Below are 15,429 nucleotides of genomic sequence, written 5' to 3' on the forward strand. Positions count from 1 at the left end.
TGGTATTGAATATCTCTCAATAATTGCACACATGTCTTTGTTATGCCTTTAGAATTCTTGCTCTGGTTATTTTAAGTCACTTTATATTAATGTATTATCCTCTGAAATTATTCTCTGATAATTTCTTTGAATGTGTACTGCCCATTCTCAAATGCACATTTGTAGTGGATACTTTCTATGCAGAGCAGATGGGCTTTTTAAGTCTAAATAACTGGTGACTTATTCTACGTAATTGCCCTTTTTGAGAGTCTGAGAATTTTTTGTGTGTGTTTGTTTTATATCTTAACATTAATAACTGTGTTCTGCAGGACAGTTTACAAGTGTTATCGTATTTGGTCCTCATAGCAAATCTTTAAGTTTGGCATTATTATTTTCATTTTATAGATGAGAAAACTGAGGCTTAGGAAGTCTCCCCTACATAGGAAGTAAATAGGCCCAGGCCTATCTATGCATCAAGTCCAGCTCTTAGCCACTGCAATATATAGTAGTCCAGGATGATTTCTAGTTCAGCAGTATTGGCTCCTTGAAAGTGCTGAATCACAGTAAATTTAGAATTGCACTATTTTACAACCTGGTGCTTTACAGAATACCATGAAAGGACTTTAAGAAAAGGGCAATACAACTTGAAGAAATCAAGTAGTTGTCAAGGGCCCAGCAGAGTAGTGGCAGATCTAGGATTAGCTGTTAGAATTTTAGTCACCTGTCTTTCTTACAACTTTCATTAATTGGTGGTTTTTTGTTTGTTTGTTTGTTTTGCGGTACATGGGCCTCTCACTGTTGTGACCTCTCCCGTTGCGGAGCACAGGCTCCGGACGCGCAGGCTCAGCGGTCATGGCTCACGGGCCCAGCCGCTCCACAGCATATGGGATCTTCCCGGACTGGGGCACGAACCGATGTCCCCTGCACCGGCAGGCGGACTCTCAACCACTGGGCCACCAGGGAAGCCCTATTTGGGCTTTTAATTCTGAACTTGAAGGCCAAGTGCCGATATATATGGGAGCATTAAATAAGATGTATTTCATGTTATAGCACATTTATGCAAAATAAACTTTTCAATAATTAATTTTTCTTCTTCTTCTTCTTTTTTAATACAGTGGGATGCATCCTGCTTTTATCCTGGAGTTCACCCCTGTGGCTTGGATTTATCACAGTTGTATCTGTCTTCGATCTCTGTGTTAACTAGAAATCAAGGAAAGACATGAGGAGGTTTGTTTACTGCAAGGTGGTTCTAGCCACTTCACTGATGTGGGTTCTTGTTGATGTCTTCTTACTCCTGTACTTCAGTGAATGTAACAAATGTGATGACAAGAAGGAGAGGTCCCTGCTACCTGCCCTCAGGGGTAAGTGCTTATGAAGCAAATGTTTCTTTCATAGCGATGAAAATGGTGATGACTCATGACAAAACATGAAATTTCAAAATAGAAGTTTATTGACTCAGAAGTGCATTTGGGCAGAACTATTAATGTACATTTAACCATGGGAAAGCTACTTTACGTTTCTTGGCCTCAGGTGTCTTGTCAGAAGAAGTGAGTTAGCTAACCTCTAAGTTACCTTCTAATTCTAATAATTCCAATGTTTTGTGACTGTAGTGAACATTCAAATTGGACAGAATTTTAAATTTAGGCTTCCAGAAGTATAAGCCTTTAGAGTCCAAGCACATAAAAGAGGAAAACTACTAAAGTGAGATGGTGAGGATTGTAGCAAAATGAGACTACACATGACAGCCCTTGAAACTTCCAAAAGCAAAAAAAAAAAAAAGGCGCAGTATATTTTTAACAAAACACATGTTGGTGGCCAGATTTAACCTGTGGGCTACCAGGTTGTTGCCCTATGTTAAAGGCAAAAGATAATTTCAGGTGTATTATAAAGTCACTTTAACTCAGTATTCCCTATTTAGGAACCAGTTTCAATGACTAGATAAGAGTGAATGCTAAAGAAACATAATAATTTATATAAATGGTGATTTATTAAGTAAAGTCATAGAGATGCATTTCCTGAAGTTATTCCAAGTAATTTTTCTATGCTTTCTGTTGACTTAAATACCTATTAATATACTTCTAAAATATTCTTAGTAAATGAGTGCTTCTAAAGTACTTAAGCATGCTTGAAATTAGTTTTATTATCATTGAATTAAACATTAAAAAAATCTAGTTTACATTAATTCTCTACTTAGCAAAATGTTTCTTTATAAACATGACAAAAGGTAAACTTTGAGTCCCTGTTGATATGTTCGTACTTTTTGGAAAAGTGATTCTAAATTACTGACTTGAGATTTGCATTTATTTAATGAATGTAATCTGCTTTTAATGTTACAGATATTTTTGAGGTTATTTATTAATCAAACTATGCTAATAAAACGAATTTCATTGATACTATCAGTTGTGTGAGGTTTAGGGAAACAGAGAAAAGCATTTCCAAAAATTAATTTTTGTCGAAAGAGTTTGTTGGACATTTTTAGTTTGCTTTGCAATAATGCTCTGGCCCAATTGGAGAAATTCTGATTATCTTCCTCTTTTCAAAATGAGTCTAATTCTCTCACTACAGTTTTTGACTAGTACAAAGAATTGAGAGAAAGTACTTTGGAACTGACAGAACCTAGACCCATTTAGGTAGTTTATATACATTTTTTATGCCTTTAATTAGAATTATTCAAAGAGGAGAACTTTATGAGTCCATCAGTTTTTGATAAATGAATATGGGGATTAATTTGCTGATCTTTGGTTAGGATCCCAGAATAAATCAACCTTTTTTGTTTTTTTGTTAGAACCAGTTGAGCTGCTGCTTGGCTGAAAGTGGAAATGTGTTTTGATGGATCACATCAGTTTAGAATGATCACTTTGTCATTTGTTGAATGGAGACTTCTAGATTGGTCACAAAAAATGTTATAATCTGATTCAGCAAAACTATGACAGCCTTTTCCGGAAGTACCAAAAAAGCAGTTTTGCTGATTTAAGTGCTTAATGCTCAGTTTCAAATCTCAAAATGTAAAATTTAATGATGCAAGGCAAAAATAGTAATTTTTCCATGTACTTAAAATGTAAAATTAAACAATACTCTCTTTATTTTTAAGACTTATTTAATGTTATACAATAATATTTGTCTTGAAAAAATGAAAATTAGGCTTTATGGTTTTTAATTTCATCTTCTACTGTTACTTATTATTTTAGAATATTACTTTATTTAGGAATTTGTGCCATGTATTTCAAATAATATTTTATTTACAGGTAGGTGATGTTGTACAAAGTGCACTTAACTGAAATTTTCATGTTCTAGATATGTTAAAAACAGGCTTTTTTGACAAAAAAGTTGATCTTTCCAGACCTTTGTGTCTCCATTATTAAAACAAAGGGCTTGGACTAGGTGTTTTCTAAGATCCCTTCTAGTTCTAAATTTTAAGCAGTTCGTAAATACCCAATATTAGCATCCGCTCTGAATTAATTTTTGAGATATGTTCATTCATTCACCAAATCATCAATTATTTAAGTGCCTCTCAAGTTAACAGGTTGTACATCTTAAACTTACACAAAGTTGCATGTCAATTATATCTCAATTAAAAAAAAAAAAAAGAAGAAGAACATAGTCCAGTAATGGGCAAAGAAAAAAATCCCAAGCATCAGGACCTCTGGCTTCATAGGTGGTATAACAAGATTACCCCACAGTTAAAAGCCCAACTTTGTTGACCAACCTGGTCCTCACCTCCTCCGCCTTGAATTAGTTGTGTGACTTTTGGCAAATTCCTTAACAAAATCTTGGTGATCAAGACTGTAGTAATTGGCACAAAGGGTAGACAAACTGCACAATGCAACAGAATAGAGACCCTAGAAGTACACACACACAAGTTTGGAACATTCAGTATATGACTGAGGAAGCACTACAGATCAACGGGGGAAAGAAGAGCTCTTTCAATTAATATAGCTGAAAATAAAATGGTAATCTGGGTGGAAAACAGATGAAGCTGGGTGCTTAACTCATGTCATAAACCAAGATGTACTTTGGAAATATTAATGGCACAAGAAAACTTAACTTTTAGCAGAAAAAAAATAAGCATTTATATGACCATGACTTAAGGAACAATTCTAAAATACTATACAAAATCATTGACCATAAAAGAAAATATTGATAAATTTGACTATATTAAAATTAAGAAAGTTGATTCACTTAAATATACCTTAAAAAAAGTAAAATGGAAGTTACAAACTGTAGAAGATGTTCAAAGAGCATGTAACTGAGAGGTTATTGTCAGGTATATATAAATAACTCCCGTTATTAGTAAGAGAAGCCCACATATGCCAACAGGAAAAAATGGGCAATAAACATGAATAGATACTTCTTGGAAAGAAAACAAATATAACAAAACAAAAAAAGAACCTTATGAAAAAATATTTAACATTAATTGTGATGAGGGAAATGCAGACCAAGACTATAATGATGTATTTATATTCATTCAATTGGCAAAAATTAAAAAGGCTAATAATACCAGTTGTTAGAGGTGATGCATCTCCACATTTTTATAGTAACTTCAGATAACGGTTTGGCATCATCTCTGAAATCTAAAAAATTCATGGATGACTCAGCACTCCTAGTGGTATGTTTTTCCATATAAACAAATATTTCATAGTGCTACTGTTCATAAAAATGAAAGCTGAAAATAATCCATAGGTCAAAGGAAAAGCTGATGTATGAATAGTGATATAAAATGAAAGAGAATAGTATATTTTAGTCAAAATGAATGAACTACAGCAACCTGTACCAGTATGAATTAATCCTCATGATACAATAGTAAGTACAGAAGTTATATTGATATCTTTCAGAGATGATATATGGCATGGTACAGTTTGAAAAGCTAAAACTAACTAAAAATTTAAAATATACACTTTAGGACTCTACAGAGATATGACAAGACTTTTTATAAAGCAATAAAGCTAATTATGAACATAGGATTTAGGATGTCGTTTGTCATGTGTAGGGGGCAACAGTGGCATGGGGTGTGTGTGAGTACTTTGACTGAATGTGGAGTGTTACTAGGGTCCTAGGTTTGTTTTGGATGTGGGTTTGATGTATCTATTACATAATACAGATAACTAAGCGAGTGAATAAGAGCCACTGAATGGATTTGAAAAAAATGGGAAGCCACTGAAGAGGTTTAAAAGGCAGCAGACATGATCACTTCTGTGTTGTGGAAAGATCACATGTGGAGACTAGGTTGGGGAAGAGCCATCTCTTCACGGAAGCAGGGTAGGAAGTTGTGGTAGCCTTTCATGAATTCTGTGTGGGAAGTGAGGCCTGCTTAGAGCAGAGCAGTGCCAGTGAGTTGTGAGAGAAGTGGGTAAAATGAAGAGGCATTTGAGATATTGGGAGCTTGCTTGACTGGCTCTGGCGGGTGGAGGAGATGGAAATGTCAAGGACAGATCTCAGGTTTCTTGCAGGGCATTATTTGATCCAGTTTCCTGAGAGCGGAGATGGAGGAGGAGACATTTTGAGGGTGGATATTGAGTTTATTTTGGACGTGTTTAGTTTGAGACACATGTTGGGCAACTGAATGGAACTGTCCAGTAGGAAGTTGACTACATTATTAAACTCTAAGTATCAAACTTAAAAGCCATCATTATTCTTTCTAAAATGGATTACATTCTTCTCTTCCTTATTAAATGGAGTATATGGGATATAATTAAATCTTTGCTTCTGAGTCAGCATTATCATTTCACACATCAATTATTGAACGATGCTGTAAAAAATGATTATTTTAGGGACTTTCATGGGAGCACAAAGACTTGTTCCAATATTAGATACAGACCCATGAATCCTTTTCCTTTTCCTATTTTCTAGAGGATTGCTTTTGGGTAACATAAGTTCTTGTCAGGGGAGCATGTTAACTCTTTTATGCCACTTTGGGGCCACTTAGAGCTAAAATGCACTGAAGGATATTTCTAACTCCTAACTGGTATGGAGTAGTAAGTGGTGCTGCTCCCAAGTTGGAAGAGTTAGAATAGCTATTTGAGAGAACAGGTATTTAAAAAGACCAGTGCTGCTGCAGTGCACCGACAAACGCTTTGGGGAAATCTGAGGTCATGTGGCCAGTCTGCATGAGCACCATGCATAATGAGTCCTCCTCCACCACCTCCACCCAGGGCCACACGTCCTCAGGCAAGTTAATTTGTCTCTCTGGGCCTCAGTCACCATCTGTAAAATGAAATGGATATGAGTCATGGTTTTAAGTCACGCTCATCTCCAAATGAAGAATTATGTTTCTAGCTATTTTTTCCAATAAAACTATGGAAAATGAACTATTTTCGTATCTGGCTTTTGGTCAGTCCATAGACAATGTGTAGTCTGCTGTGAGAACTGGTGATGTGGAAGTGACATGGGGAGAGGTCTGCTTAGAAACCCCAGAAGAGCCTTCTCATCATCACAGAAGACAAAAGGGATATAAAGTTATGATATTCAAGAAGGGAAGGAACCTGCAATTCTTTAACTGATCTTGAATCTTGAACATATTACACATACTTGGGAAATGAAATAAAATTTACCTTCAAGAAAAGGGGAGGGAGAGGAATATCTAAGAAAGAGTTGTCGCTTGTATATAGACAAAGATAAGTACATTAGCCAATGATAACAAAAATAATTATAAGCTATGATTGTTCTAAATTATTTATACATGTTAACTTAATTTTCACAAAAAATATGTGAAGTAGACATTCTTATTCTTTTACATATAAAGAAACTGAGGCAGAGTGAGCATATGGGGAAATCACTTCTGTGTTTCTCTTTTGCTCACACACGTAATACTTCTAACGCCAGATGTGTGGACTTTTCCCCCACACCAAGCAATTCTCTGCGACGTCAGCTGAGTGTCCTACAATTCTGACACTGCCTATCTGGAGTGAGCATCAGACCCCACAAGTTAAGGGCTCAGTCCCACAAGGATGCCCCCACTTCATACACAGATTGCCAGTCCTAGGTTGTCACCAGTACTTCTGATCAACCAGCTATAACTTGGCGTTTCCTTGACCTCTTCTTGAGTTTGATAATTTGTCAGAATGCTTCACGGAACTCAGGGTAACATTTATTTACATTTACCAGTTTATTATAAAGGATATAATAAAGGATGTGTGTGAACAGCCAGATGAAGAGTTACATAGGTTGAGGTCCAGAAAGGTCCCAAGTATAGGAGCTTCTGTGCCCATGGAGTTGGGGTGTATGACCCTCCTGTCATGTAGATGTGTTGACCAACCCAGAAATTCTCTGAACCTTATACTTCTGGGATTTTTATGGAGGTTTCATATAGATATGATCGATCACCAACTCAGTCTCCAGCCCCTCTCCCATTACTGGAGGATGGGAGGTGGAGCTGAATATTCCAAGCATCTAATCATGACCTGGTCTTTCTGGTGACCAGTCCCATCCAGGAGCTATCCAGGAGCCCACCCAGAGTCACCTCATTAAAACAAAAGATGCTCCTATTAGATGCTCTAATCCCAGGAAATTCCAAGGGATGTAGGAGCTCTGTGTCAGGAACCAGGGTCATGGACCAAACATTAGAACAAAAGATGCTTCTGGTGCTCTTAGAATGTAGGACATTACAAGGGTTAGAGCAGCTCTGTGCCAGGAGCTGGATCCAGAGACCAGTACCTCCTATGATTTCACGGTGTGGTTAAGAGGGAGTGCCAGAATTTTAACAACCAATGGAACAGGAGTTGGGTATTACAATGCAAGTTCAGTAAAGGGCTTTGTTATCACTTAATGCCAGTTTGCACTAGAGTTTAAGTGCCATGCTTTCATTCAAATACCAGTATGGAGTACACAGTCGGAAAATGTGAATTGAGTGTCTTGTCTTCATTCTCAGAGACACTAGAGAGACTCAGCCAAAACTCCCTGTCTAGTAGGATGTATAAATCCCAGTCAGGAAAATATTTCCTAGGGACCATTCTGGTTTCAGATCGTTTATAAAACAGTATCACCTTATCTGGTATTTTAAGGTTTTGCAAAGTTACTTTCATCCACTTGTATCCCTTAAGACCTCTTCACTGCTGCTATGAATTGGGGGAAATCAAGAAGATGAGTGGAATTGTTGACTGGAATCTCAATGCCATACCTCCATGTTTCCCTTGGTCCTGCCTGGGACACTCCCTGCTTTCTTCTCATAAATCTGGGGACACAGGTAGCCTTGCAGGATCTTAGTTTCCCAGCCAGGGATCAAACCTAGGCCCTGGCAGGGAAAGAGCAGAGTCCTAATCACTGGATTGCCAGGGAATTCCCTCTTTTGTTTCTTCTAAATGATCTCCTCGTAACATTAACGCCTAGCCATGTACTTACTTATTAAACAGTAAATGTTTATTGATTTTGTTTGATTAATCTTTAGTGCTTCAGGGGAGAGTTCCTGTGACTAGGTGTGAGAGGAAACCGTAAACTTGTGAATTAAAGTGTTAAAACTAACACCACATTTGGAACTTCCCTGGTGGTGCAGTGGTTAAGAATCCGCCTGCCAACTTAGGGGACACGGGTTTGAGCCCTTGTTTGTGAAGATCCCACATGCCGTGGAGCAAATAAGCCCGTGCACCACAATTACTGACCCTGCACTCTAGAGCTCATGAGCCACAACTACTGAGCCTGCATGCCACAACTACTGAAGCCCACATGCCTAGAGCCTGTGCTCCACAACAAGAGAAGCCACTGCAATGAGAAGCCCATGCACCACAACGAAGAGTAGCCCCCACGCGCCGCAACTAGAGAAAGCCCGTGCACAGCAACGAAGACCCAACACAGCCATTAAATAAATAAATTAATTAATTAAAAAGAAAAAAAACTAACACCACATTTTTCTTGTTTTTTAAAAATATGGCTTTACCTTTTGGGGGGAGGGTAGAAGAGTGTGATTGGTTAAAATGCACTGTCAGTACTGGAATTGCCCCGCATAAATTATGATGACCACAGGAATTTTTGGCGATAATATTTATAGTCATACAAAAAGTGGGACATATGGACAGTCACCTGGGATTAAAGGCATATATGTCCCAGATAATTTTCAATCAAGTTTATAAATAGTTTTCAAAAGTTAATAGACTTTTTAAAATTTTGACCTTTGATTTTGCTTCTGCCTTTCATAGTTTTATTTACAATTCACTCTGAGCCCTTCTCCAGTCCACATGGACATAGCAATGTCAGGAAGAAAAATAAATTGTAATAATGAACAATTATGAGGTTTACTGTGCCAAGTGCTTTTTATAGATACACTGTTTCGATTAGTTCTCACAGTGGCATTGAGGGTAGGTACTATTATTATTCTCATTTACATATAAGAAACTGAGATCTGAAAAGGTTAATTAAGTTCCCCAATGTTGCAAAACTAAGAAGAGGGAAGAAAGGGCTCACAGCCTAGTTTGTCAGACTTTTGAGCCCACACTTTGAACCACAGTGTTATGCTGTGTCCCTGACTCAGGTGCCTAGACTCCTTTAAGGCAAAATAATCATAACATTTATATAGTATTTATAAAATATGCATATAGGAATATTTCTGGAGGACAAAGAAGGAGGTGGCCACCGATCTTGGGTAAAAAAAATGTCTTATCTAATTAGGAGAAAAGTACTCTGGCAGGCTTACCTGTCTGAAAGGTAGGCTTTCAGACTTTAGCAATTTTACATTTATTGAGTTTCTACAGTATACTAATTAATTTAGGTTGCAATTTTCCTCAGCAGTTTCCTTTGGGGCCAAGCCTCTGAAGTCTTACAAAGAATGATTAAAAGTTCTGAACAGTAGTGAAGCACTGTTTTTTCCCAAAACTTTAATAAAAACGATTGATACAATTTTTGCATCCATTTATTCAATGGTACTAGGCTAGGTACTATGAAATATCCAAAGTTTAATCAAATAGAACATCTGTCTTCAGGAATCACACAGTCTACTGGAGACATGACATGTACATTACAAGACAGAAAGTGGTGGCTGCTATAAGAGAGATACCAAGTAAACTGCTGTGAGAGGCCCTGACATATATAAATTATGTGGACATTTGAAAATTGGGAGGGAGCAAGTACCAGGAGGGAATAAATTATCAGGGGAAAGCTATTGGCTTTCCCAAAATGAGGATGTTGGAAATCAGTGAATCAGTTGATTGGGGCAGAGTCAGACTCAAAGGGGATTTCTAGATTTTAGGTTGAAAGTTGGGATAAAGACAGATTTTAAAGGACTTTGAGTACTGGGGAAATGAATTTTTAACTTTGTTCTTTAGGAAATGGGGAACCATTGAAGGTTTCTGTTAAAGAAAAGATGTGTTTATCGTCAGATAATGTTTGGAAGGGTAATGCAGGGCTGTTTATTAAATATGCAAGAGAGTAGCACTAATACATTTTTATCTTTATTCAGATAGAGACTCAGATGCTTGAGTTTTATTTATTAATTAAAACCACTTGAATTAGATGGTAACTAAATGGAATATTAATTCATTTAAATTCTTTTCTCTGTAAATTAACTGGTAGAACAAGAAAGTTTTCTGTTTTGTAAAATCAAGTTTAGATAATGTATAAAAAAGTAACTATTCAAAACCTTTACTTATTTAGTATGAAATAAAATGAGAAAATCCATTCAACAAACATTTGAGTGCTTGATTGTGTCAGAGCTGGGGTTAGAAAAATAAAGAATCACTCTTACTTTCACATTTAGAGGGGGAGAAAGGAATTCAGAATTGTATGAATGAAATGTCAGCATATCAGTGCTGTGCTGTCAGGAGGAGTGAGAATATATGAAATAAAGAGAAAAAACATCAATAAGCCAATATCTGCCTTTTGAGGACAAGATCTAATTGTCAATTCCATAAATACTAGAGTAGACTGAGCAGAGAATGGAGGACAAAACGTATTACCAAATAGTCCACCAGTAAAATGGAAATGGACACATTTTATCTCTACCCACTGGAAATCATGGTCACTAAAGGGCTGTGTTGCAGCAGAGACAGATACTCATCCTGGGTGCTCAATTAATAATTGTTGAATGAATGAAGAATGAATGTACAAGCAGCGTGGCACTTTCTGAGTGTTCTCATGATAATAGAGTATCCAGTATAGATGGGTGATTAAGCAACTTGAAATAACTCAGTTATCATGGCAAACAATTTTGTTGTTGTTACTGTTTTCACACATAGTCCAAACGTTTTCTTTTACTTTTTATTGGCTCATGTAGTTTGATTTACAGCCCCAACTGGCAAATGTATAGCCAAGGTACTCTTTTTTTTTCCTTCAGAATGTGTCTTGCATTGCACTGTTATACACTGTCTCTGTGATGCAGGGTGTCTAAGAACACTGCATATTGACACATGGTAATGCTGTCATTGAAGAGAGCTCTAATGGAGGCAGATCAGGTAGGATGTGTGGAATGAACTAATACATAGAAGACCCAGAGGAACATTTATGAAAGTTCGACTGAGGAGTATTGAAAAAGATGTAAGTGTGTGGTAGATTTTATTCATCTGTAAAAAGAAGATGGGAAAATGGAGATGATGGAAAATGAATAAAAGAAAGTAATACTGGACAGGTTTAAAAGTGAAAAAAATCCAATAAAAAAGGAAAATTACCGAGAATAAAGTGATGGAGTTGTAGAACAGGACCCATGGTTAGTCAATAAGTAAGGCTCTATGTAAATATAGCTTTGGGAATGACTGAGGATAGTAGCTAGATAAGAAATACTATTTTTAAATAAGTTTTATTGAGGTATAACATAAGGCTCCCTTTTAAGTGTGCAATTTGATGAGTTTGACAAGTGAATCCCAAGGTTCAACCTCACAAGGATGATCCCCCACTAAAATGTTCCCACATATCCCAAGCAGTCAATCCCTCCACTCTAGCCCCAGACAACCACTGATAGGTCTTTTGTGACTGTTTGTTAGTTTTGCCTATCCTAGAAAATCTGACGATGACTATGAATTCTTGTGTGTCTGGTTATTTTTGCTCAGCATATGGGTTTTGAGATTAATCTATGGTGTTGAGTTATCAGAGGTTCTATTGCTGCGCAGTATTCTGTTGTATGTATATATTACAATTTGTTTATCCTTTCACCTGTTGATGGACATTTCCATTCTTTCCATGGCTGTTGTGAATAAAGTTGCTACATTTGTACACAAATCTTTGTTTACATATGTGGACATATGTTTTTACAACTCTTCGGTAAATATCAAGGAGTGGTAGTGCTCAGTCATATGCTAAATATATTTTAATTTTGTAAGATACTGCCAGTCTGTTTTCCCAAGTTGTTAGACTTTGCTATTCCCATCAGCAACATAGGAGAGATTTAGTTACTCACATCCTGGCCAACACTTCCTAGTCAGTGTTTGTAATTTTAACCATTTTTGTGAGTTTGTAATGATATATCATGGTGGTTTTAATTTGCGTGTCATGATAACTAGTGATATTGATTTTTTTTCATGTTTTTTTTTTGGCCAGTTTTCTTTTATGAAGTGTTGGTCAGATTATTTTGGCTATTTTGTAATTGGGTTGTTTATGGCTTGCCTTTTAAAATTTTTTAAAAGGTATCTTTCAAAGAGCAGAGATTTTTTATCTTGATGAAGTCCAGTGTATCTTTTTTTCTTCTTTTATTGTTCTTTTGGTATCCTATTTAAGAAATCTCTGCCTATGCCGAGGCCACTCTGTATTTCTTCTAGAAGAGTTATGGTTGTAGTTTATAAGATTTGAGTTAATTTCTGTGTATGATGTGAAGAGAGTCAAGGTTATATTTTTCCAAAATAAAAACTCAGCTGTTCCAGAAGCATTTGTTTCTTGAAGATAAGAAAGGAATGGATTTTAGAAATAAGAACAACACTTCATTGTAATATTTCTCAGTATGCATCTATAAGTTTTTCTATTGCTTATATGTATGACTTAGTTATAAATATTTGAGTTTGGTTTCTAGAATTCATTGCATATTATACAGCATTGACATAAAATTTGTTATATAACTTGAAAAGTATCCAACTGTTACTAACCAAATCTTCTTTAGATATTTTAACTTGAAGACAAATGAAAAATCTAATCTAATTTATTATATTAACATAAAAATACTATTTATTTGTCTGATAATAAAATTAATAAATAATTATTGTAGTAAAATATAAAATACAAATAAAGAGAAGAAAAATAATGTGGAATGCCACCCAGAAATTACCACATACTAAAATAAAATTTAATATTTAAACTTTTTTGATCAATATAGCATGAACATTTTGTCCTGCATGAGATAGCTTTCAAAACATAGTTTTAATGGGTAATATTTTATCATGTGTATTTATCATAACTTCCATAATTAACTACCTTTCATTAATTTTCATGTGTATTGCTCCTAATTTTTTTACCACTAAATAATGTTATGAACATTTTTAGGAAGTTGTTTTTAAACAGTTTTAAACATATTGCTGATTATATTCTTAGGCTGTATTCTTGGTTATGGGATTTATTTTTTAAAGGTGTACATATTTTTTAAAGTTTCTTGATAGACAGTTTTAATGACTTCCTGGAAAGGCCACTAATATTCACATCTCATTATCAATATATGAGAATACTTATCTCACCATGTTATTTGTAATTTAATTTAAAACACATTTACTAATTAGAGTACTTTCTAATCACAATTTTAAAAATCATTTTTATGTTTTATTGTACTTACATTTTTATGTTTTATTGTATTTACATTAAAATTTTACTACTAAATACTGAACATAAATATATGCTGTCCTCATGTTCAGAGTTTTGAAATGTAAAGATAAATGGACGAAGGCTTAAAAGATATGATATATTAGACATTGTAGAATATATTAAGCAATTACAGAATCTGGGTGTTGGTAAAATTCTGCTTCTAACTATGACACATTTGGTGGTACCAGTAAACTCCATAGGGAAAGGAAGATAAATATAAAACTTTGGGCTGTAATTGGAGGAGAGACCTATTCAGGACTAAACTGGGAGGTTCTTGTCTTCACAAATTCTTTGAGTTTTTCTGTTTTTAATTTTTTTCACATTGAATGATTTGATCTGTATGTATTTTATTTTTGTGTAATAATGAGGATATATTTTTTCAATAATTACTTGTGACATCTTTCCTATCATTACTGATTTGTAATGTTAAAAATGACATGTAGAAAACCTTTATATCTAGCAAGGTCTATATATGGTCTATTTATTTGATTCCGTTGATTCCTTTCCATATGACTAAAAGTGATACGATTTTAAATTGTATTCCAGATTTAAACTATTTTAATTATTTAGCTTTATATTATCTGATGAAACACTTGACAAGTTGCAAACTGCTGTAGTCAGGAAAATGAGTACATTATAGTTCTAATCTTGGCTTTGCTACTTTTCGGGTGTCTCCCTCTCCCTGTATCACTGTGCCTTGATCTATAAAATGAGAGGCTTGGAGCAGACCTACTCTTCTCTGTATCTACACTTTATGATTTTTTTTCATGATAAATGAATGGAAAGTATTGTGTTATCACTGAATCTCACCATATTTCTAAATAGCATCAGGCTGTGGAAATGTGCTAGAATATTCATCTAAAAATTATATTTGGCATTACTAGAACCAGTATCCTTAATCTTTTTTGTTTCATACTTTTTGGAAGTACTTTCACATGAGTTTTCTTATAGGTCTGTCTCACTGATTCTATTGAGTTGGTATAATGAGTGGGGATATTGGATATAAAATAGTATAGTGGCAAGAACACCCATCCTGTGGTTGGAAGATTGGACTTTATCATGGCTCTGGCCTTAACTAGAAGTCTTATCCAAACAGAATCTCACTTCCTCCATCTTTTGAGGATAAAATAGATGCACTAAAAAAATGCTTTAGGAATCATAGAAAACTCTACGAAAAGAAATTAGTGCAAAAAACCTCTAATTTACCTGAAGTTAATAGTTCTCAAAACAAAACCTTATTCCTTTAAATAAAAATACTTTACAAATATTGTTATTATTAAAAATCCCTTAGGACTTCCCTGGTGGAGCAGTGGTTAAGAATCCGCCTGCCAATTCAGGGGACACGGGTTCAATCCCTGGTCCAGGAAGATCCCACATGCTGTGGAGCAACTAAGTCCGCGTGCCACAGCTACTGAAGCCGGCATGCCCTAAAGCCCATGCTTCACAACAAGAGAAGCCACCGCAATGAGAAACCTGGGCACCGCAACGAGGAGTAGCCTCCATTCTCTGGAACTAGACAAAGCCCGCACACAGCAACGGAGACCCAACGCAACCAAAAAAAAAAAAAAAAATCCCTTAAATATAATACATGACTCCCTCTTTGGGAGATTAATTCTTCTTTCAAGTTACAGTATCACACAATCTTTATTTAAAAAGTGTTTTTTCAATGTAGAAAAATAAGAAAGGATATAAATATACCTATAAGCAAACCACATATAGATTATTATAATTAAAGGTTTGGTTTTTTCTTTATAT

General features: G+C 35.4%; 1 protein-coding gene across 2 annotated transcripts in view; it reads left to right on the forward strand.

Annotated features, from left to right (window-relative positions):
- Positions 1–1,107: 1,107 nt before the first annotated feature.
- Positions 1,108–15,429, forward strand: part of GALNT13 (polypeptide N-acetylgalactosaminyltransferase 13) — a gene marked incomplete at its 3' end in the record, with an annotated part of 475,438 nt that continues 461,116 nt past the window's right edge. For both annotated transcript variants that reach the window (XM_082631233.1, XM_082631232.1), the window contains exon 1: positions 1,108–1,340. In XM_082631233.1, coding sequence (XP_082487359.1) covers positions 1,199–1,340 — 142 coding nt within the window. In that variant the 5' untranslated portion in view covers positions 1,108–1,198. The remainder of the gene's footprint in view (positions 1,341–15,429) is intronic.

Source organism: Mesoplodon mirus, assembly GCF_964341445.2.
Source record: "Mesoplodon mirus genome assembly, chromosome: 8".
NCBI classification, from domain to species: Eukaryota; Metazoa; Chordata; class Mammalia; order Artiodactyla; family Ziphiidae; genus Mesoplodon; species Mesoplodon mirus.